We start from the raw sequence: 25,715 nt of genomic DNA, 5'->3' as shown, positions 1-25,715 counted from the left end.
TCCCCAGCTCATCCAGAGAATTCAGCCAGCAGGAAGTGTCACAGATGGGCGGGGCTAGTGGGGTTTTTGTGGAATTTCTCAATAAATCAGTCAGAAACACAACTTTTTTAAGCACAATCCTTCTATATCTAGAGGAGAATAATTCTCTGGTACATTCATAATTTTTATAGGATATGTCTCCTTTAAGCAGTTGCTGAACTATAAGTCCGCTTCTTAGCTTCAATGCTCACGAAGCAAACAACCAGTGATGAGTTTATATTACAGGCTGAAGAGATGGAATCAATTATATTGCTTGGCATGTAGTGACTGCTAACCCTGTGATTGGTTCAAAAAGCCACTAGCTTATTTCCCTCTAGAATCCAGTAACACAAACAGTATAATATTTCTCTGAAATCAGGGTGAGGATACCGGACCCTAGGCATGCCTTCACACCAAGGTGGCTGTCCCCATAATGAAGACACTATGCGGGGGTTCCCTCTCCCTGCAGTATTCTCCCAGTCACTTCTGGTTTTGTCATCATGCCCAGGTCCAGGCTGACCAATACCAGAGGGGCTGCAGGGGGGTTGTTTGGGCCTCTTTGCGACTTAAATATCAGGGCCTATTTAGAAATAAGAGTCCAGACAGGTTCATCCTCTTTCGGGAGTGCCAGTCTTCACCAAAGGGATGGTTGTGATACTGGTCTTCAGAAGGCAGTGAGAGTTGATCCCCTCCTACCTAGACAACCAAATGATAAAGACAGACTTTCATGAGCAGACACAATGCAGTGTGCCCTGCTGTCGCTATGTGTTAGATTGCCTCAGTTGGTTATAGATCTATCTTTATAAATATCCCTGGTTAATTCCATATATTTTATAGGTGTGTGACAATACCTTACTGCTGATCATGTGACACAATCAACACACGTGATACCCCGAGGGACCTGCTGCCACTATGATAAGTCTAATGCCCTAGGGCGAGTGCCCAGTGCAGATAACAAACCCAAATTGATTAAGCAAATTAGGACTTGTTAGGACAGTTGATTATTTTCGAGCTTTGAAAGGTTTGCTCTGTGGCACAGCCTTTCCTGCGGCTAACGTGCGAGTGGCTGCCAGGCCGAGCTGGTTTCACTTCTGTCACAGGTGTGTGAGGGGAGAGGAACTCAATCACTGTGATATAGCAACTTCACCCATTAATGTCACTTTCCATCGTCTGTGGGATTCCATGTTTCTCCTCTTGCTTTCAGAAAGAGGAAATAACTGTTACAATGAAAATGGAAGTGAGACATTTGCGACCAACCGATGCTACTTTATTAATAATCACGAGTAACAGAAAGGAAATTTGTCTATGAATGTGCTGTTGGGGTGGGGGATGGAGGTTGTTTGCTTCTGCGATTTGGAGATAGATTTTATTAAGTGGCAATAATTACTAGTTGGTGGTTACCTGTGTGTAGCCCTATGGTGGCCCTAACTGGCACTGTTCTTCCTACAGAATCAATTTGGTATTCAGCGAGATCTTTGTATGGTATCTGGCTAAATCCAATGTTCCCTTTAAGTCATGTGCTCATGAGTGTGCAGAAAAAATCCCCATCACACAACAAATTGTGGCTTTCAAAACAGTTTAGTGCTTATTCTGTCCCACCCACCTATCTGCATTCATAGTTTTTAAAACTGTGCACCTGGTACAAAATGATGTTTTTGCATATGTGGCCAAAAAGAAATTCGACTTACATTAGCCAGTTCCAAAAATAATGGATTAGGTGCATCCCTAAGTCACACACATAATAAGGTCCTAGTTTTAAATGGGCAGTTCGGCAGTAGTGGTACCCCAACATTACAAGGTAACAAGAACAGTAACTCTGTGGGCACCCATACTTAATAATAATTCCGTCACCTCAATGTGAAATATTTCATTCAAAACCTGTTTTGTTTTTTTTTTCTCCTAAAAATTGTTTCCTATCTGTCTGTGTGAAGAGAAGGTTCTCATTCATCCATGTCATGGTATACAGTGGTTCCCCAATGTTTGTGAACCCTTTAAAATGTTCCATATTTTTATCTGAATGTGGCCCAAATCATCTGATTTTTAAACAACTCCTAAAAGTAGATGAAGAAAACCTAGCTAAAAAAAAGAGACAAATGATTATATTTGGTCATGTATTTATTGAAAAAAAAAATTATCTAATAACACATCTGCGTGTGGAAAAAGTAATTGAATCCTTAGGGTTATCATATAAGTTAAAGGTGAAATCAGAGTCTGGTGCTTTCAGTAAATTGGATCAGGTGTGAGTGAGAGACCCGGTTTTATTTAAAGAATGGGGATCCAGCAAAGCCTGATCACACATACAAGATATTTGTGGATGAATGATTTGTGGACAGATGAAGCCAAAATAGAACTTTTGGTTTAAATGAGGAGCATTAAATTTGGAGAAAAAAAACCCCACTGCATTCCAACATAAGGACCTTTTCGCATCTGTGAAACATGGCGGTGGGAGGGTTCTGGTTTGGGCCTGTTTTGTTGCATCTGGGCCTGGATGCCTTGCCATCAATGATGGAACAGGGCTGTGGAGTCGGAGGCAATTTTGGGTATCTGGAGCAAGTTTAAATGTCCCAATTCACAAACAGTCAAGCGTTGAGTGACCATGAAGCATGCTTTTCATTGACTGTATGCTTCACTAAATGGGACGTAACGCACAGTTACGGTGCGGCAGCTCCACTGCGTCGTGTTCCTCTGTTACAGGGAAAACAATGCCCAATGGGAACCTAGCCTAACTCTCACTGATAACTAATTGATAACTAATGCATAAACAAACACGTTGAGTGACCATGAAGCATGCTTTTCATTGACTGTATGAATGTATAAAATACATTAGCATATTAAAAACAGAGGAGTCGGAGTCGTGGTCGGAAGTATCAGAAACTGAGGAGTCGGAGAATTTATCTACCGACTCCACAGCCCTGTGATGGAACAACGAATTCTGAAATATACCAGAGAATTCTAAAGGAAAATGCCAAGGCAGCTGTTTGTGTATCTGTATCTATAGAATGGGCTTGCTGTGTTATCTCTTCAAGACATTTCACTAGTCATCTGACTGGTGAAACATCTTGTAGAAACATCTTTCTGGAGTTGAATATCCTTGTTGTATTAGCATGATTTAAGCTACAAAGGGTTATTTAACCATCCAAGGAGGGGGGTGCAACATATATTGTCTACACTACAACATACAATGCTGTTTTGGCACCTTTCCCTGGATGTCGGAATAATTCAGATAAGATGTTAATTTTAGCTGGCACCACTGCACAAAGGAAGCCTTGGATGGGTGACGTAATTGTGTGGCACCCACAAGTGTAGCTGATTCATTGCACATAGAGTAAAATTATGCAAGGCGATGGTGCTGTACCAGAGTAGCTTGGAGCAAGTATATCACTACTAGCACAAAGGGAGTGCCTGAGGGGTACACTGGGAGCCCAATTACTGGTTATACACAGTGTTCCAGGCATGAGATAGAGGCATTGCCGCTGAGTAGCACTCTATATTTAGGTCTCAGCCTAAGGGAGTGTGAATGAATCAGCGAGCATACACCTGAAGGTCAGGTAAAAGGAGTGTCTGACCTGTAGGAGTGTGGTGTATTCTGGCCTCAGGCTGGAAAGTATGATTCTCGAGTCTGAAGTTATCTCACCTCAAACCAAAGTATGCTGTGCCAGGGCTTGATTGCGTTAATATCATTCCAGTGAGCATACTGTGCAGTCCTTGATAATTTGACTCTCTCTAACCCTGTCACCCAAAATAACAGGTCTGGCACACACTGTCAAAAACTTGCACTCATATCCTTATCATTCTGCTCCATTGAAATACATAGGAAATGTCACCATAACATGGTACATAGAAATAAATATGTTATAGAAATCTTACCACTAAATAAATGGGGGTCTGGCATGCACCAATAATGATATAGTTTAGCCAGAAATGTTATATTGAATATAAATAAAAATAATCACACACCCACAAACCTGGTAGTAGCAGGAAGGCAGCTGAGCATGTATCCAGCAGATCACTAGGACTAGGAGAGGCAGCACAGTAGATTGTGTATGTGTTAGAGTATCTGTCAGCATTGGCAGCCAACTGAGTCCTGATCTCATAGCTTGGCACAAAGTGCCAGGCATTCAGCATGCAGCTATGCACTTCCATCATATTCTGCTTTGCAGCCAGCAGATTCATTTAATGTGTCCTTGTCCAGCAGACATGGCTACTTCAGATGACTGTAAATGATGAAATATCCAAAGTACAATCAATTCAATTAGTTACACATGCCCTGCATGCCAAAAGCCAGTGACTGCCCCAAATTACTAGTGTACTAAATAGGGCCCTTACGTTATAATGGGGGAAAAGGCTGGCTAGTTTAGTTGTTATGATTGCTAGAAAGGTCTAGCTGGGAATTTATGTTATATAGCCAGTATACCCTCAAACCTATAAATAGTATTACAACAGATTTATAAAGCCACCACATTCCTATATTAACACTGATACATAGATTTATAATGCCTCTGAATAAGCTATAAAAACCTAAGGAGGAAATAAGCATCAGTATAATTCCAGTATACAAATGCACAGAAAAAAAAATTAGTTATTCTGTATTAGCCCTTTAACCCTTTGCCTGCCAATGACGTAAGTCCTGAGCAAGCAAAGTGACAGCCTGCCAACAGTGTAGCACATACATTTCTGAATTTAAGGTTACGCTATGGGAAAAGTGATTCAGGTGGCAGTTAAAACAACAATTATAAGAAAAACACAGACCTAATTGGTACGTGAAAAAATGTTTTATTTGAACAATATATAAAATACACATATAAAGGGACTTTAAAATGTTTCAGAAAAATAAATACAATTCACTATATATATATATGTACACACATATATTAGATATGAAAATTGTTCAATACATGTATAAGTACTGTGCACTTGTATTTAAGGACACACAAATACACTACAGCTGAAATGTGCCACAAACCCCTTAGACAGTATCATAAATTCAGAACATCAAGGAGACTGGCTGACTTACAGTAATGAGAAGCACTGGCTGTGCATAGAGAAAATGCTTTTTCCCCCAATAATGTCCAAATTGTTGGTCATACACCTGTTAGGCGTCAAATAGAAAATCCACCAGTGCAATTCTGCTACGGCCAGGAGATGTGGGGATCTGTAGGGGCTACAAGTCAGACCTCAATTGAACCAATAAGCAAACAACAATGTCCAAACTCCAGCGGATCTCTTTGCGCACATACAGAACGGCACCTGTCAGACAACACTTTAAGCCCCCTAAAACTTCCATTCAGCTGGGTGTTTTACTGAAACTACAGCTAATGGGTCAGCACTGGTTTAAATCCTCTGCTGTGGAGATGATGGAATCTACCATGTCTCCAGGCAGAGAATGTTTAAATAAAATCAGAACAGTGAAAATGTCTGCAAGCCTTTACTTGCCACAGTGGTGATCAATTCTCACTTGCATATTACAACCTTGTGTCAAAAATCTGTGTTTTATACAAAGGACAAAACCCCATACAGGAAATTCTGTATGCACTGGGCAAACTATTCCTATTATATATGAAAGCTAGGTGCTAAACATTTCCTAGAATTTAAATTTTTTTTCCCACCTCAAACCTGTTGAAAAGGAAGCAGGTCAGATATAGCCCCCCCTACAGGTTTGTAAACTTTACTCTGTCCATGAGTGGGAGATGGGTTGGGCTACAGGGTAGAACAAAGGCAGAGAAAGCTGAAGAACGGATGGAAACCAATGGTGGCTGGGGTTTAGCCTTCAGCCTATGGCTCCACTTCTTTATGAGAACATTTTTTCACCAACGAGTAGTTGATAGAAGCTGAAACACCTTCTACTCCACCATTTTAAGAGGAAAGAAAAAGTAAATCCAAGCAGTGTAGGTGCATATTACAGAGATGGGCTTCTCAGGTGAAGCCTGACACATTTAGGCTCCAGTTCTACCAACAGCTTTGCTACATGGCACAGTGATGATCAGTCTCTTGAAGGTGTGCCTGGGTCCAATTAAGGTCATATGCTTCTGCGAGAATTATTATTTCTTTTTAATACACCCTGGGGTTGGAGCTAAATCACATCAAATTTTATGTTCTGAAACCCAACCAAACGAAGGGGCAGATTTACTATCAAACGGGGGAATCTCAGCAGTTCAACATGTTTTCTAAATTATTAATTATTTCCTAAGTCAGGAAAATTCTATCTCTGATGCTGTGGGGGTGTTAGAGGTCAGCGGCAGCACTGAGATCTAACACTGCACAGAATCAGTAAGCCTCCATAATGCACTAAAAATGATTAAAAAAAAAAACAAAAAAAACGATTTTCTGCATTGTAACAAATGGCTACAAAACAGCTTTGTAAATCTGCCCCTTGGTTCTAAATATAAGCAACATCGCTAGGATTTGTGTCAAGAGCAGCCATTTCCACATTTTGTTTCCAACAAACATACATTTAACATATGCATTTCCCACCCTCTTCCCTATAATCTTTATAATAAAAATAATATATAAATATACTGAAAAAAATAAACTTCTCAAACATAAATAAGGTTTTCCTCCAGAAAGCAAATGCCAGGGTAGGTTAACCCTTGTGGTGCTAGAGATGTAGGAGGCATCTCTATTGGCAATAACATAAAGCAGATGGAGAGGGCTGGAAATATTGAGGTGGATAGAGGATAAAAGGATACCAAGCGTCCATCTTGTGTCTTGACTGATTTGTAAGCAGTGATAAATATTCAGAAGAATAAAAAGAAACAAAGCTGTAAATAACACAGAACAAATGATATGTCCTAACTGGCCACTTTAGCATTGAATCTTAAAATGAGCTTGTGATGTATGAAAGACAGACGGATTCTTTTAATTGTAGTTCAATAAGGCTGGCTGAGCCGCTGGCTATGATTTATAACAAGCATTCGCCAAGCAAAGGCAATGGGTGCCACCTTTGTGAATTACGACTCTCACCAGTTTAGCTGAGGAAAGCAGGTGGGGCACAGAGGGCATTTTCCCCGGGTCTGACAACAGCACTTGGGTCCCTGGAGGTGTAAATGTTGATAAAAGCCAATAAATAGATTATATCATCTAAAACTTGTTAGCTGCTAAAAGCCGCAGTTCTGCAATGGTGAGCGTGCCGGCAGACAGCCTAGCAGGTTTAATGGCAAGTGAAACTTAACAGTCCCAGCGTGATTGGTAAATGCCATCGGGCACCTTGCCTTACAGCCCATAAGGATTTCCAAAGTGCTACTGCATCTGCCAAAAGGTTATGCTTAATTTATTCTTAAACTTCACATCTCTAATCTTCATTTCTCACCTTCTCACCTTCATCTTAACTTTCTTTTAACCTATATTCTTTTCTTTGAGCTTTAGGATCCTTTCAGGTTGTAATGACAAGCTGATCCCCTCAAAAAACGCTCAAAACACTCAGCACCCATTGGCTGCCTTGCATTACCCTATACCGAGGTACATGTTATCTTTCCTTTACTGCCCCTTGTTTCACAGTGTGAGATTTATAATCTGCCTAAGCAATAAAAAGCCATTTATTTGCAGATAGAGGGGCCTAGCTTATTGTCAGCACTGAACAGCCCTCTGCATATCTGAATAAATATTCTGTAGTTAATAAGCACTAAAGATCCCCTTCCAGTTTGACCAGTGGATGGTTTCAGATGATATACCACTGCCGAGGTAAGCTATGCAGCAGTACGCAGAATATGCAGAAATACACAGAGAGGAATAAAAGTAAAACCTCAGTGCATTCCACATTCAATTCATAGTGCACTACTGATATGAGTTAAGCAGACTTGTATTAGAACCAGGTTGTATACAGGCTGCCTCAAATGGCCTAGGTTAATCTTTTTCCACCCACATGTACAAGGCTTTTACTTCCTTCAGACTTGGTCTATATATATTATTATATATATATACTGTACTGTAATCTTTCACTTGGGCTGGCTGACTGTATCACTATGCAGGCTCCACCCATTTACACATCCATACATTCCACTGACTGATTTGAGTCACATCATGTAACAGCCATGGTGGAAGCAGGCTGCATAAAACTTCTTGTAACTTACTAGTTCTTCCATCTGTATGTGTGTCACACAATAGATATTTCATACACACAGTATGCGGACCTTTAACTTCCCATTCCCCATCTCTCTTCTCTGAATTGTATCACTTCCTCCTCACAATTCTTTGCATCATAACCTTGTGTGTAAACAATGTTAGATTTGATAGAGGGTAAATCCTTCTGGGCTCCCCTCCGTGGGACTGCTAAGTAACACAAGCTCAATTTCACTCTCCAGTCCTATAAGTTGAGTGTTTTTGGGCTGACGTGTCACAAAGGTTTTACCACAGAATGTGGTACAGACTGCTCCTAGGTAGGAAAGCAAAGGATGCCATACACCATACACAAAGTGTAACCTGTTAACTACAAAATAAAACGTATAATTATTTCAATAACTTAACTCTGTATCAATAAGAAAAAGCATTGTGATGCTTTCTATGTCAAAACATTTCCAAAATATGTATGAGGACATGATCAGGCCTCAAGCAATTCAAGGTACCTTCCATTGCATTGATGAATTAAGGTTTTAAACTAAGAACCCATCGTTTCAGGATAAGCATAACCATAACCACATCCTAGACAATCTGTAAAGTAAAGCACTCTTGGGACTGATCGTTTTTGCACAGGCTAAAGGAATGCTGGTTGATATGGGCAGAAAAAGGCTTTACAAAGGAAGCTGTAGAAGCCTCATTCCAATGCCTGTGTGAATCATGGTTGAGATGGCTAAGATCTGGTGGATGGCTTTGTAGCAATTAATGAGGCGAGACAGGATGGGGGAAGCAAGCCTAATGTTCCTTCTGTTAGGAGTATGAACCTCCAGAGGACTTGACAATGGTGATAACGCTGGTGGCGGCCACTTTGGCTGGAGTTATGGGCCCTCGAGACACAGAGTGAGCAAAGTTTTGCAAAGCCTCATACTTGGCCCGCAGTGCGTCCAGTTCCAGCTTGATGGTGGAATTCTCCTGAGCCAGCTTTTCTACCTCTTGTTGCAGGTCCTTCTTTTGCTTCTCCAACTCCTCCTTCTGGGAGACACGCTTAACCCTGCAACTAGCAGCGTAGCCCCGATTCTTCAGTGTTCTTCTCCGCTGTTTAAGTCGTACCACTTCCTCCTTGGACAGGCCACGCAAGTGGTGGTTTAACTCCCGCACAGACATTGACATCAGCTCATCATCAGACAGCAATGGTGTGTTCTCCCCCATCTCTTTTTTTACCTGCAGAAGCACCACATGACAAGATATGAATTTATTATAGTCTCACAAAATGTGTGTATACATGTAGATTATATAGGAAATAATGTACCTCCTGTTTTAAAATATAAAAAATTACAGAGAAGTTCTATAACCAAAGGCGCAAGGACCAGTATTTTATACATGTCATAATTCACACTGACTTCTATATAAGGTATAAGGTAGTGTGTTATTTAGTTATAATACACATTTAATGAGTATAATCTTGCCCCCATTTTTCACATCAGCATGTAAATATATACGGAACCATGGACATACAACCATAAGGGCTCTGGCACACGGGGAGATTAGTCGCCCGCGACAAAACTCCCTGTTCGCGGGCGACTAATCTCCTCGGATTGCCATCCCACCGGCGAAAATGTAAATCGCCGGTGGGATGGCGCCGCCGCGTATGCCATCCCAACGGCTATTTACATTTTCACCGGTGGGATGGTAGTTCGCGGGCAACTAATCTCCCTGTGTGCCAGAGCCATAAAACAATGGTTAACCCCTGTGATTTCCCCACCTGCCACCTACAGGATGGGTTTTTGCACATTTTGATGCATTAAGGACACTTTAATTACTCTGACTGCACATGTATTATTTATATCCTGGGGCCATTAACACTCTTTATTTGCATTTCAACTTTTATACAGCAGATATCAGAGTAGAACAGTCAAGTATCAGTTAACATTTATCCGGAATTGACAGAAAGGGAGAAAAAAAAGACCACGGCTTCACAGCATCAGATTAGTGGAGCCAGGAGCAAAACGCAATAAATAAAGGAAAGGTATAACTACGTGTAGGTTAAAATTTGACACAAACAAAAATATTACAAAATAAAGTTGCTCATTATCAGATGATGTCTTTGAGGTCTCAAGTTTATAGTTACTCATACGTTAGTTGTCCTGCAGTTGGGGTGGGGGGGTAGGCAAATAGGACTCATAATACTATTTTCCATAGCAATTTTCACTTTTAACTGGTTATAGGTTGGCCCTAGCCCTGCCCATCATGCAGTCTGGCCTGTAGTACATTTAGCAGGGCTCATTAAATCATTTTCAAGCCCAAAATAAATGGATCTGTATTTTAGTTCTTGATAAAACCCTTCTTTCCAAACCAAGAGTGAGGTTTTCTATCCATGTCTATCTGTCTTGTCTACATAGACACCTTGCAAGTTATCTACAATACTGGCCAAGCAATCATTTTTTTCTGAGAGTTTTGTATTGCATTTATAATGCCAGCAGTCAGCTTAAGTGTCAGCTACGGCAGATAAACAGTTAAAGGGGTTGTTGTTCCCAAATTTATATGGGGGTTGTTACAGGTGCTGGTTCACAAAGTAATAAACATGAAAAGCACAGTTTCTGTAATAAAATATGAACAAAATGACAGACAGACAGTAACTTCCCTGTCTAATACACTATCAATAACAGTCACCACTTAAAGGAGAAGTACAGGGTTTAAAGGGTCATAGAAAGGGCACTGATAAAAAGTACTGTTTATAACTGATGGCAGAGGTTCAACAGGAATTTCCTGTAAATTTGAAATTAACTGAATATAAAATTGCAGAGACAGTACGGTTAGGAAAGGAGAAGTTACTGACAACTGCCCTAATTTGGACAGCATCGAGTCAATGATTCCAGAAACTTTTCAACCAGGAACACTTGTGATATGTGGCAAAAATAGGCATTTATATCTAGTACCTATGCATACTCACAGAAGGAAATTTGAATATGTACATTTCTGGTTTAAAGGAGAAGGAAAGGTAAAAACTAAGTAAGCTTTATCAGAAAGGTCTATGTAAATACAGCCATAAGCACTCACAGAAATGCTGCACTGAGTCCCTTATCAAAAGAAACTGGATTTCTTGTCTTTTTTGTAAACATGTTCTTAGGGTATCTGACTTCCTTCATTCCCAGGGCCAGAGTCTGCTCAGTTCTCTTCTCTCTCCCCTCTCTTGCTCCCCCCTGCCTAGTAATGTTTGTGTATACAGATCTGTCATACCCCTGTCTATTCTACCACTGATTCCATATCATTCAGTAGTCAGCAGGCTGTTTTAGGGCTGTGACACACGGCGAGATTAGTCGCTGTGAGACAAATCTTCTTTGTCGCGGGTGACTAATCTCCCCGAAATGCCATCCCACTGGCTAGAATGTAAATCGCAAGTTGCATTGAGAGGAAACTCTGGCGACTTTGGCAAATCGCAGCGCCACTTATGCCATCCCACCGGCGATTTACATTCTAGCCAGTGGGATGGCATTTCGGGGAGATTAGTCACCTGCGACAAGGAAGATTTGTCTCACGGCAACTAATCTCCCCGTGTGTCACAGCCCTCAACTTGCTATCTGCAAACATAAAAGCCTTGAATAGTCCTAAAGATAATTCAATATAAGACAGATGTTTTGGGCCAGACATGAATCCCTGTAAGCAAAGCACTTATATTCAATTTATATTAAATATTTGCTCTCTGCATTCAGAGAGCATCAAAGGCAGAGGACACCAAAACATAAACACAATTTACTGACTGAAGGCCCAAAATTACAGGTATAGTTACAGATATAATTAATCACATAAAAGGATTACTACACCTCCTAGATTCTACTCAGATTAATCTGGTGTAACTGGCACTTAAAAGATGTTAACCTTACATGGAATGACAAGATTTTGCACGACTACAGCATATAAGGCCACAGCACATGCAGACTGGTTGCTGTACATTAAAACAAAAGGCCCAAAAAGGACTAGAGCTTTTTTGTTCTTAGTAGCTTACAAGAAATCGAAAAGCAGCATGGCCTGGCAGGACACAGGGTGTGGTTTGGCCAACAGAACAGGGCCATAAAATGGCAGTGAAAACTCCCTAAAAATTCCACTGTAAGAGCAATCAGTTTTATCATCTTAACAGACAAAAATCAATCACATTTAATCGAATAGTGATCTCTCTATAGTCGCAAAAAATATACGATAAAGTCGTAACGGTGACGAAAAAGTCGCGCAAAATACGAATCAATTGCGACGAAAAAAAACGCATAAATACTAATTATTACGAAAAAAACGCATTCGGACGTTCGTGGATTAGTAAATGTGCCCCTAGCTATCCAGACCAGCAAGCTGTCCCACTGTGCACTGCATCAGCACATCGACAACTGCATGCACACCTGTACAGATGTTCTTTGGAAAAGATGTATTAAGGTGGCCATATATGTTCAGATTTTAGTCTTCTTCTGATTAACGATGCAACGATCTAAAACTAACATTCAGACTGAAATTGTAGGATAAAGCCTTTAAAATACAAATCGGAGAATGTTCTGAACATGAACTAGTTGGCAACCCCCAATCGTACAAAAGTGATTTCCATTGTAGGTCCCCCAAGGATACTGTCAGATACACAATACATTTGCAGATTTTTTTCATTAGCCGACTGAAATGGTCTAACCTGTCCGATCGACTAAACCAATCGCCATGGTATGAAAATTATCGGGACAATAATTCGGAGTCCAAACATCGTTAAAAAATCATACGAAACTCGGTTTTGTACGATTTTATCGGTACATGTATGGCCAGCTTAACAAATAATATTTATGAGAACTAACAGGGGAATTCCAATGATCAGTATACACTTATGATCAGAACTGCTTGCATCAGAGACTGGCACGGGTTTTCTTCAAAACAGAGAAAATGTTTAAACCCATCACACAATAGGAAACCCCCTGCCTGATGCACCTGTAAGTCTCAGTGCACTACTCTGTTGCCATCTGAGTTATTCCATAAAAAATTACTGACTCTCAACTGACATCTGTTTCAAAACACTTTCTTCAAACCTCAAACCAACTTGCAATCACACATTGTTAACTTCATCTTTATTTTCTCTTTTCCCTTTGCATAATGGCATGCCTGGCTAATGATCCTTATTCCAGCTGGCAGTAACCCACCAGTGCTTAGTGCTGACTTTACTTGTATTTGCCTTACACACAAAGGGTGCACTTTGGCTAGGCACTGCACACCCACAGCCAACCTTAGCTTTTTTGTATTTTACCTGCATGCTAAGCCATAACCCCTACCTACCCATCCCCACCATCTTCCCTCATCTCAGTTCCTCAACCCCAAAGGTTTTTGGACTTTTTCAGTCAATGTGTGTAGTTGGAGATCAGCCTGCCAGAGAATAAAAAGGTTTGTTTGGGATATTTAAAATACTGCCAAATTTCATTGGTGTTAGAGCTTGCTGTCTTGTGGGGTTCAAAGCAGTCGAATGGGTGGCAGCTTTAAGCCTGCGAATCCCTAACCTACCCCATCTTCCTTTCCTTCTCAGACCACAAATAACATTTTCATTCCTCCCATTTGTCCTGGAGAATGCTTTCTCCTGGTGTTGAGAAAAATGATTTCATTTTTACATTCTGCACTTGCAGACTAATGGCAGACATTATGCGTAGAAGGCATCCAATCTAAAGCTAAGATAGTTGTGCAGGTTCATGAGGAGATTGTTCTTTCTGTATAGTGACACATGGATGCTTCTTTCTGCCACACATACCAAATAGTATACCAAATGTATTTTCCTTTTTCCTTACATTATTTGCTTTATGCTTGTTAAGAAACTCAGCCTGCTTTATTCAATGCATATTTATATTTTTTCCCCATAGGCCTCCTCTGACACTCAGTAGATAAATCCATTAAGCATGAAGTGGATAACTGCAGCTAATAAGTAAAATAACTGGTTTGCAGAAAGCTTTTATATAGAAACGTAATTTATAATTTATTCGATGAAGAATGCAAGCAGCACTCAATGCAGTTTCCTTGAAGCATGCTTTTATTTTAGATAAACCTACAGATCTGAAATGCACGCACAGCTAGTATAATATTGAGAACTCGGTACCTGACCTACATGATTCTGTAAAAACAAAAGTGATCAGATTCCAGCACTCAGAAGGAACTAACTGCTGGACACAGTGACTTTATTATATATATGTATAAGAGAACAACTTTTTTTTAGCTAAAAAGGCAAGTATGTTTATATATTAAGTTATATATAAATATGTGTGTGTGTGTATGTTTATGTCTATATATTATAAAATGTATGTACACAAACACTCATGATCTATTATCCAAAATGCTTGAAGCCTGGGATTTTCTGAATAAGGGACAGTAAAGAACACTGTTATTAATATAAACATACACGCAGCTGCTGTGGCTACAAGCTGTTTATTATTGTGTAGGCCATTCAGCTATGCTGTGTCACTAGAGCAGTACAAATTGCTGACTCATGCTGAAATCAGCCAGTTACACCATGTGAGGAGTGTAGTGTTGCAGCCAGAAATAAGAAAAAAAAAACTTGGGTTGAGTAACTCATAAATAAATTAAAAATAAAAAAAGAGGGGATGATAAAAAAAAATAATAAACATGGTATCAGTTCATTTAAATCCAGTAAAGTTATGACATTTTGTACAGTACGGATGGTTCTCCTTTAACCCTTGGCCGATAAAAGCTGCTGACACAGCCCATTCAGAATGAGTCAGCAAGTTATTGGCCCATGATTAGGGCTCTCCTGATCGCTTGTTCCAGGGCTGCTCCTGTGTCTGCACTTACAGGCACTGTGTCGCCCTGGGTGCATACACAAAAAGAGGATTTCAGCAAATAAATGATTACCAAGCCTGGACTGGGGTCCTGTGGATTTTGTCAAATGCCAGAGGGGCTGCTGTAAGCTGCCACAAACAGTCCCTATTTAGTGGGGGGCTGTTTGGGCCTCTGTGTACTTGAAATGCCAGGGCCTATTTTGAATCCCAGTCCAGAACTGATGTGTATGCGTTTCTGTGCCAAAATCTGCTCCATGTGCCTGCGAGTGCTGACACAGGAGTGGCCAGAGGAGAGCGGATGAATCAGCTGATTTTTTTCCACCAATCGCCCCGTGTGGCACTAACCTTAGGAATGTGACATATCTACTGCATTGCCTATGAGCTGGTGTCTGATATAATAACTACATAGGAATACAATGCTAGTAACTATCAGTGTTGGACTGGGGTACCCAGGGTACACCGCGTACCTTACTAAAGGTCCCACTGCCGCTCCCTGCTCCACCCGCAGCCACCGTCGCTTCTGCACTGCTTACTTACTGTGAAAAGATGGCTGTGTGTTCCATCTTTAGTTTTTCACAGCCATTAAGTAGCGGAGCGGTAGCAACTCGGGGTGGAGCAGGGTGCGGCCAGGTGGCAGGGCCTAACAGGTTTTGGGCCCATCGGTTTTTCCCTGTATTCTGGGGGGCCAGTCCAACCCTGGTAACTGTAAAAATGCTGGGAGGGGGTGTGTCCTAATCCATGCCTTAAAAATAATAAAAGCATCAGAACTCTGTATCTATGGATAGGGAAGTAGTCTTCTTAGGTTAATAAGGGGTATTGGGAAAGTTTCGTACCTTGAGGGCCTTTGCTGACGTTCCGTCTGAAGACATTGTACCGTGGAGTCACTACCTATGGAACATAAATTATTAATATATTTTCTACCAAATGGTCAGCTGTGTTGGCATGAATAATATATACAATAAATACAAATAATAATATAAATGTTTAGACACCATAACCACTGGCATTTTGCAATTAGCACAATGTCCAGTTATTAAAGAAGTCTTGCAATGAATTGCTGATGCCAAAGAGGTCAGACTAAACCCTATCAGGAACTCATACATCAACAGCGGAGTGGTACTCCAGGCAGAAAGGAATGTACAATAAAAATACTGACTTCTGCATATACCAAAGATTTATAAAGTATTATGAGTGAAGTTGCTTGCAGTATTGATCTAGATAATAAGAATAAACAGGGCTGCCAAGGGATGGTACAGGGGATATAACTAGATACACTAGAGAGGGGAGGAGGATGTAGTAGTTGCGGATGTAGTGTTAAAATAAAGACACAGCTCCACACCCACAGATTTCTCTGTAAAGTTAATAGAAAACATAACTAATGGTTATTTTTAAAAAATGAGTTGTTGACTGAGTGCTGCCCACAAGGAACCCAGGAAGTGCATTGGGCAATGGGTGCAAGGGACCATGGTTCCTCATTCTCTTCCACAGGCGAAGGCAGCTGGAGTAGGAGGTGTTCCGACTGATCTAGATTCTAACGCCCAAACAGAAAGGGCTTGATTTTGTAAACAATAACAGTTTAGGCGCACATCTCTGTACATCCAGCATGAGTCAATCCAACAATCCCAAATGGAAATTTACTGACCAAATGCCAGCCCAAAAATCCCTCTAAAAAAATTAAAGATAGAAGGTCTTTTTTTGGATCAGTGATCTTGGTTAACTTTCTATGGAAAACCATGATATTTGTTTTATCATTTGAATTAATTTTAGCTACCATATTTTTTTTTATGAAACATTTGTGGTGATCCTATAGATTAGGTTGAAGCTCTTGAAACTGGTCAACCAGTTCTTTTTATGGCGATGAGATTAATTATTAGCATGATGGTAGAAGATAAAAAAAAATATACTATTACATATTTTTGTTAACTATTAGTTGGGTTTTTTGTTCCACCTTTTTAAAAATAATGATATCAAGTTTTTTATATTTAGGCTTCTAGCAGACAGTTCTAATTTTGTTTCCAAATTACTTCCAGACTGGATATTTATTGTAGGAGACAAGGAGTATATAAACGATCTGGAAAGGCCAAAAGGTATGTGCCTCAAGGCAATAAGGGGCAGGCTGGACGATGAGCCTTATGACGTCCCTATAGGCTCACTCTAAAAGGCTGCTCACTGCCTAAAACAAACAGTTAATTGTGTGGCCATGTGGCTTGGAGCCCCTCGGCTGCAAGCCACATTGTTATATCTAAACTTGAAGGAAACAAGTACATGTCCTGGGCGAGATAGTTTACAACCAACTGTGTTCATAATGAAGTGTTGAGTATTTTATTTGATAAGGAATGCTCTTATACAATCAGTGAACAAAAATATACTAAAAATACTTCATAAAAAAACAATTCTACCCTGAAATTCCAAAGAACAGTAAAAAATAAATAAATAAATGAAAAAATAGGCATCCTGTTATTTCAATAGTTTTGCATGACATTCCAACCCCCACTCCCCATCAGAATGATGGTGCCATGTTTTGGCACTTTATTCTTTATGACCCAGCCTTACAGAGCAGTCTGATCTGTCTTTAATGAAGCAGTGAGGCAATAGTTGCCAGCTTCCCTAATTGCAAAGGAAAGTCCCTCGGATCTCTGTCCCTGGAAATTTTTGCCCCTGGAACTGTCTTTTGTTTTTAAAAGCAGTGAACAAAAGTCATTTTATAACGTTAAGGTCAGAAATCAGTTCTCAGCGTTTACTCATTTACCTTTTAACCTACAGGTATTTGTACTTCAAGTTCCCCCACTGTAGTTCCACATTTGGTTGGACCAATGTTGCCTCTAAGCTGTACTCTCATGCACACACAAGAGCTGACCCCAGCGCACAATGCACACAAATCCCCACGTGCTTACACCTACTGCAGACACAACTTTTAATCCTTTGAGTGTCAGCTGTGATGGCCACAACTGCCACCACACATTGCTTATTAGCACAAGATAATCAGACCTAAAATTGTTGCATGTATGGGACCGGTTATTCAGAATGCTTGGGACCTGGGGTTTCTGGATAGGGGATCTTTCTGTAATTTGGATCTTCATACCTTAAGCCTACAAAAAATTATTTAAACAATAAATAAACCCAATAGGATTGGTTTGACTCTAAAATAATGCAGTACTGAAAAGGCACTCTTCCCGTAATTTGGAACTTTCTGGATAAGGGATTCCATGCTAGTATAGATATATGGTTAATACATAGAGTCATTCTACCCCAATTTTAACCATAACCATATGAGGTCCTCATTCACTGCATTGGTCTCATCTAGGGTGGCCAGCGGGCCGTGTAGCAAACCTGGGGTGGAGTATATCTATGTGGCATGTTTCAAAACCACGCTTTTAAAACATGCCACATGTGTTTATACAGTAAAACCTTAATTTTACATTTCCAGAAGGCAGCTTTAAAATGTGAATTCCAAGACACTGTACAATCTGGGAGTGTAAAATCAGGGTTCTACTGCAGTTTCTAATTAATACCTTAATAAAACACCTACTGATGTAGCCAGTTTTACAGCCATTATTCGAGCACCTGTGCTGGGACCTATCACCACCCCTTTTTGGAAATGAAAACTTCCTGACATTCCCTTTTATGCTACTGCCCTTAGGTGTCAAAACATGACATGTTGTTGTGGCAATCCTCACAGGCCTCACTCCTTCCTTTGCTTCTCTTTTGTTCAATCAGTCGGCACCTGCCAGCCTCAAAGCTGAGGAGTTAAATGCCTACGAGCAGGTCTGTCGGTACAGTTAAACATTAGCCTGCAAATACATTACACAAGGTTTCTCTACAAGGAAGTTACCAGACCAGAGAAAATAACTGTTAGCCACAGAAATTGCATAAAACACAAAAACCAAAAACAACTACATTTTTAATACAATGTTCTTCCTATGAATTTGAAATTGTAAGCTCTGATAAGAAGGGCCTCATTATCTCCTGTATCGGTCAGTATTTGTATGTTTCATGTATACATCCTGCTACTGTACAGTACTGTGGAATATGTTAGCACTTTATAAATGCATTTAATAATAATCACAGTAAATTCAGCTCTGAATTATTGGAAGGTCATCTCCCATACACACAATTTTAATCAAATAATTCAGATTTTAAAAAAATTATTTATTTTTTCTCTGTAATAATAAAACAGTACTTAGTACTTGATCCTAACTAAGATATAATTAATCCTTATTAGAGGTAAAAACAATTATTTTGGGTTTAATTTCTGTTTAAATCATTTTTAGTAGATAAAGTGTGGTGATCCAAATTACAGAAAGAAAACCCCAGGTCCCGATCATTCTAGATAATAGGTTCCATACCTGTAATAATAATGGTAAACTATAGTCACATTTTCAGCCTTCTATGGAAAAACCACAGTCAAAATGCATAACCAACCAGAAAGAAATGTGACCTAACTATTTGGTTACTGTTCTCTATGCAAGCACAAAAGTGAATCCTCTTTAAAAGTATTTTTTCACTTTTCTATTACCCTTTTTTGATGATAGCGTCCTTTTAACTAATGGGTAAAAACTGAGGGGCTGCAATAAGAGCAAGTCAGTTTTACCCATACGTTAATGGGACAGTAACCTGAAAATAAAAGCCTGTGCTGAACAGGAATTACTGTATGGGGTATGGCTTTATACCCAGTATGTTTACCCTTTATTCTTACTTTGCTGTGGCTAATCAACTTAAGTTGTGTAGCCACTTTAAATCTTTCTACTGAAATAAAAAGCGTAAAAAACACTTTATAAAGGCAATTAATATCCAGTAATCAAAAAATGACTATGAACTGTCTCACTTAAGGGTCATGAGCGCATTGCAGAGAAATGGGAATTAGTGCTGAACACAGAGTTTCTGCCGGACCGGCTATGAGACGACAGCTGGAGTGTGCTGGCTCTGCGCTGCACTCATTTATGCTGAGTCGCACTAAACTAAATTGCCAAGGCTGCAAAAATTGGGTTTCATTTTAACGTAAGGTGACCTCCTGAAAGTACATTATTAGGACAGGTTAAAATATATGGCTGATGGCTTAAAGGCACAACTTCATCCTTGCAGCGCTCACTCAATACATAGCAATTAGAAGAGTTTAGCACGTGCCAGCATATTAGTCAGTGCTGCTGAGCAAGCGCGGGACCCTACTCAATAGATATCACACACTATAAAAAAACAAAGCTGCAAAAGGGCTGATTTACAAAAACAGGTGCTAAATAGAGCAAGTGTCGATGCCAATAGCAACCATTCAGCAATAAACTTGGAACAATCTGCTAAAAACTAGAAAATGAAAGTAAGTTGCATGGACACTTGTGCAATTTAGTACCTAGGTTGTTAAATAAGCCCTAATACGTATTGGTTAGGCATGTTGATAATAATACCCTTGGGATCAGGCAGGGAAGTACAATATTGTTAACCTTGCCTATGGCCTTTACACATTGACAGCTGCATTGCCAGCTCACGCCTTACGGTATTGTCATCTGCTTATTGGCTCTTCCATCAATATAGGGGCCCCATGCTGGATAGCTTGCCCAAGGGCCCTTAACCTCTTAAGGTGGCCACACACGTGGCGATTTGACGATGGTCGCACGAAAATCGTGAGATCCGCCACTAACCTTCAGGGCTGAAACAGCAGATAAGGAGGTAGAAACAATTGGATTTCTACCTCCTTCTGCCGATTCAGCGCTGAAGGCAGATTTTGGTCAGGCACCTTCTATGGCGCCCGATCAAAATCTTTTAACTGGCCCGTTCGGCGAGTCAACTGATATCAGCAGCTTCCTGCGGTATCGGTCGACTCGTCGACTTGCCATACACGCACCGAATATCGTCCAAAACAAGGTTTTGTACGATATTATCTGTGCGTGTATGGCCAGCTTTACAGCTTCTTCTCTTGATTTTGATTCTAGCCATACAAAACTAGAGTTTGTATGTACTCCTGACCTTCTGCTTTGGTTTCCTACCAAACTAAATGGTAGGTCAATGGGTTTCCCATGGAAGGCAAATTGCTCTAATCTTACAAATGATTAAACATTATGTCTAAAGTACCTTGCCCTGCGCTGATGCCGTATAAACAGAGAAAATAATGATGGGTGTCCTGCCCTGATGGGGAACCCACAGCATAAAGCTAAGGACACTGCAAAGTTCCCATGAAATATTAAGTGGTGTTGCAAGCCATGTATGCTAGGAGTGGCATGCTGTGGGCACATACTGTAATTACCTTTTTGCCTGTACATTAGAGCTAGAACTCTTTTGTAGTCAGTCAGAACTTTAGGTTCACAAGTGAAATATATATGTGAAACTGCCATTTTGAAACATGCATCCTTAAGGTGGCCATACACGTACCAATTGGACCATTGGTCGAAGGAAAGATCGTTTGTTCTCTGGACTGACGTTCAGGGCTGAATTGTAAGATATGGAGGTAAAAACAACAGGGGTTCTAACTCCACCTGACGATTCAGCCCTAAACACAGATTTTGCTTGGGCGCCTTCAATGGTGCCCAATCAAAATCTTTTGTCCTGCCCAATTGACAAGACAACCGATAACAGATGCTTTTGCGATATCGGTCGTCTCATCAATCCACCATTCACGCACCAAATATAGCATGAAATGTATGATAATATCAGTGCGTGTATGGCCACCTTTAGGCCTAAGGCACACTGGGCAATTTGACCACAGCTGTTTCTTCATGCAGAATGAACCCACCGGGCAACACTTGCAATGCAAAAGACTGGGGAACACTCCTGCCACTGTGGATGCTGGTTGTGAGTGCTTACCCCTGATTATTATTAAAAAGCACAACAGGTAGGGTAATACTCACCCATGATTTTCAATAAAAAGCATGACTGGTTGGATAGACCATATTAACTGCTATGATTCTCCCAGAGAGCACTGCAGCAGTTAGACGTGCCTAAGATAATCACAAGTGCTTCATATATTTTATAAATAGATCTAACTACTAGAAACAGGAAGAAAGTTAGGGAAAGTCCCTGTATAGGAAAGCAAGTGACGACAGCCAATGTGCTGGTCTGGCTGATTTTGACCATAATAGTATAGGCAAGTATAGCACCATTGTGGAACAGTCTGGACAGATCAGATCACAGTTGATCATTCTGCTGATGCACCTTGTTGGTAAGTGTGTGGGGCATTGGTTCATCCCAAATCATCCCAAACCATGGTGACAACAGAATGAGTCCATCCATGTGTAGGGCCACACTGCGCAATGGGGATATTTACTAAAGTAATTGCTAGACTGTACCAGTGCAACTACCTATAGCCACCGTTTTCTAACAGTTAGTAGGCAGTTGCTATAGATGAATGCACTGAAGCAACTGAGCACTTGTGTTCGTAAATCAACCCCAACAGCCTTCCATTCTTCCACTTCTGCCACAGCCCTTCTGGTGCAGATAGATACAATTCCCACAAAGTTACTGCATTATTTTAACAAGTCACAGTCCAAAATATGAATTAAGCACACTCACACAAACAATGTGCAACAAGGCCCCTAATGAAAACATTTTATGAGGAAATAAGCAGGTGGCTCATTCACTTTATATACCGCTGGAAATGAGGTCACGTGAGTTATCATGCAGTGACATGGGACCTAGATAAACACTTGTGTCAATGACCTTTTTACAGTGTATTTTCAGGACAGGATTACACAGCGCTAGGTTCCTGTCCCATGTAGTGGAGCCAGAGTGCTGGACAGGATCAGTATATAGAGTATCAGGTTTCTTTTACATACACATATGTTATGGGTGTGACCTGGGCATATACTATAAATAATGAACCGCACAGCCCTGTGTGTCTACAAAATGCACATGGAATATCTGACATTAACAGGGCATACCCAGCCAGCCCTAGGTGTTAGGAAGACCTTCTACAAGGTCAGATTTCACATAATAGGTGTATATTTTTTGCAGGAGCAGTAACCAATAGCATCCAATCACATTTCATTTCATTAGTTTAACTACAGTCAAGTGATCAGAACTAACTGCTTATTGATTGCTACCCCAGAGTAAAATCACACCAGCTTTCTGAATTCTGTTGAACGCCTGTTTCTTAAACTTGGTTCCTGGACTATAACTGCCAACTATCCTAAACATATAATCAAGAGTGAAGGCATGCTGGGAGTTGTTGTTCAGCGGTACATAGGGTCCCAAAGAGATAAAAAAGAACCCCACACTTTTTAACAATCGCAGGGCAGTGGCATTGGCATTTCCACACAGGGTTACCTCCAGCAATGTATTCAAAGGACAGATCACTAACGCCATAAAAGTTTAAAATTTAACTGCAAGGAATGTGGAGCTCGTGTTTGGAATCTGCCATTTGTGAGGGGATGATCTGATACACAGCCGTATCCAGATACACACAGATAACCAGTTTCTATTAGCTTGCCGGCTATTGGTCAAAAGAATGATAGTTACTTGTGAATTTCTTTCCAACAAAACACAATTTCTGGCCTAAAAATTATAAAAGATTGTATATAGATGGGAATGTTTGCTGCTGAACTACATCCTTCAGAATCCTGATACCTTAGTTCAGGGATCTCCAACCTTTTATACCCATGAGCCACATTTAATTGGAAAAAGTGCAGCAACACAAGCATGAAAAAGGTTCCTCGGAGTAGCAATAAGAGCTATAATTGGCTACTTAATAGCCCCTGTGTGGACTGGCAGAATACAGAAGGCTCTGTTTGGCATTATACTTGCAACCAAAACTTGCATAAACTTGAAAAATTCAAAAATGAGCCCCTACTTTGAGGCCACTGGGAGCAACATCCAAGGGGTTGGTGAGCAACATGTTGCTCCTGAGCCGCTGGTTGTGGAACACTGCCTTAGCTTGTCTTTCCCCTGATACTGAGCCTCTTTCAGCTGTATTACCCCACAGCCGGATACATAATTAAGTCCAGACTCAAGAAGGTAAAGTATTCTCTTTACAGCTGGTTATAACCATCTTCCAAACTTCATATTTTCTGTTCCATTCTCTGCCCAGTAGGCAACCAGATCAGTTAGTCTGCAGATATAAAGGGCTCAGTACATAAAGAAATACCATTGTCTATCCGTAGTGACAATTTAGCTCTGGTCAGATCCTTATTAATATGTAATGGAAGCCACCTTGTGAGTGATGATGGGTGCAAGCCCAGGCACAGCCGACTGTTATGTAACCCAGCAAACTCCTGATGGCACAGGATCCATACAGGCCCAGGGAGTAACAAGTTTCGGTTTAATACAGGTCTAACTGCATTCACACACAAACTGTATGGAGCAGACATAAACAGCAGCGCTGATGTTTCACCAACTTGTGAAGCCAGAGGATCTGCTCACACACACGCCCCCTTTATGTCAGTCGCACACAGAGCAAGTCCAAGGGGAAAAACAGGAATGTTACGTAAGGAATGTTACACACACACACAGAGCTCCGGCCTCCGGAAGAGAAGCAACAATATGACTTCATCTGGGAACGATCAGCGAGGAACAAACAATGTAGAAGCCAAGAAACCCTCCTCTCTTCTCCATACTGGAGATGGCAAGTGCACTGGGCAGCTTCACTAGCCATCCACCCCTACAGGCCGCCTCTTACAGCAGCTCACAACCTCCCGATGGATTATAAGCTCTTCAGCCCACTGAGATATTTACTGCCACCTGTGGTTTTACAGTGGGAATGTTTGTAAACAAATCCCTATGCTTCACCCCAGCCACTGTATATTCCATACACACAGGTATATCCCTGGCTCTGGCCCCACCTATTTCATGTACACAGATGTCAAACACCCCATTTACACAAGTGTCACAAAAGGCACATTCTGCTTTCAGTTTATGAAGCTAGCAGCGCCAGGTGTTACGTGCCCACCATTGAGATTTGGATGGAAACATATTAAGGCCCAGCATTAGTAAAAATAATGTATCTAGCTTTATCCGAACTACAACTCCCAGAATCCCCTGCAGCACGTGGCACACTGGAACCCGGAAACTGCTAGAGAGGCACAGGGGAGCCATCCTTGTACCAAAACACACACTAAACAATAATAATCCTACAATGAAGCCCCCCCCCCCCCCATGAGAGAGTGAGCGCTTCCAATGCAAGCAGCTATTCAGCCTGCCGATCCCAAGCCCCCCATCGTACAGATGATGAAATCGAGTGCCGGAGACAAACAGGCAGGGCTACGGGAGCAGCCAGCTCACTCCAGTTCCGATGCGATCGCTAGGGCTTTGCTGCGGCCACGCCATACAAAGGAGGCAGCTTCCTTGTTGCCACCCTGTAAACACGCTAGCTTGTTATCGGCCGATCCCCAGCCACATCGCCTCGCCGCCTGACTAGAGGAAAGGTCAGCTCCCTTCCAGCCTCGATAAGCAGAGGGAGATCGGACGTTCCATTACCTGCTCTGTAGTGCGGAGAGTCGGAGTCGGGGGGTCGCAGAGTGCAGCCTGCAGGAGGGAGCGCTCAGATCTGCTGAGTTGTAATGTTACCGTTTCCTGGAATTACTCACTCACAGATTCCTTTCATTCATAAAAACACAGTCATGCACTGACGTCATCTCCCCGGGAGGCGGGGCACCTACTGTCACATGACAAGTGCGATGATATCATTTGGCTTCTAAGCTCAATTTACCAGGCCCGGACTCCCAGTTTGTGTGTTCTGGCAAACGCCAGAGGAGCCGACTACTTCAATTGTTGCTGTGCGACTCCAGTCCGATGGCCGCCTGTTAGCCTTTATAGTTTATCGGAGCAATGGCAAGCAGGCTCGGTGGGAGCAGCTCGTCTCTCACTGGCTCCAGACAGTCAATAAGATCACTGGGCGCCATCTACCCAACCCCTAGCCAGTCCGGCCCAGCC

General features: G+C 41.2%; 1 protein-coding gene across 2 annotated transcripts; it reads right to left on the bottom strand.

Annotated features, from left to right (window-relative positions):
- Positions 1 to 4,768: 4,768 nt before the first annotated feature.
- Positions 4,769 to 25,346, bottom strand: maff (v-maf avian musculoaponeurotic fibrosarcoma oncogene homolog F). 2 transcript variants are annotated; one of them, XM_002934235.5, is made up of 3 exons: positions 25,260 to 25,346; positions 15,698 to 15,752; positions 4,769 to 9,288 (listed from the first exon to the last, which is right to left on the bottom strand). In XM_002934235.5, the coding sequence occupies exons 2-3, from the start codon at positions 15,731 to 15,733 to the stop codon at positions 8,878 to 8,880; spliced, it is 447 nt and encodes a 148-aa protein (XP_002934281.1). In that variant the 5' UTR covers positions 15,734 to 15,752; positions 25,260 to 25,346; the 3' UTR covers positions 4,769 to 8,877. The 2 variants fall into 2 exon arrangements, with proteins under 2 accessions (XP_002934281.1, XP_004913940.1); XM_004913883.4 differs by lacking the exon at positions 15,698 to 15,752 and having other exon boundaries at positions 25,260 to 25,338.
- Between the last annotated feature and the right edge of the window lie 369 nt (positions 25,347 to 25,715).

Source organism: Xenopus tropicalis, chromosome 4 (genome assembly GCF_000004195.4).
Source record: "Xenopus tropicalis strain Nigerian chromosome 4, UCB_Xtro_10.0, whole genome shotgun sequence".
Lineage (NCBI taxonomy): Eukaryota > Metazoa > Chordata > Amphibia > Anura > Pipidae > Xenopus > Xenopus tropicalis.
Note: the sequence above shows the minus strand (reverse complement) of the source record. Positions and strands in the feature narration are given on the sequence as shown.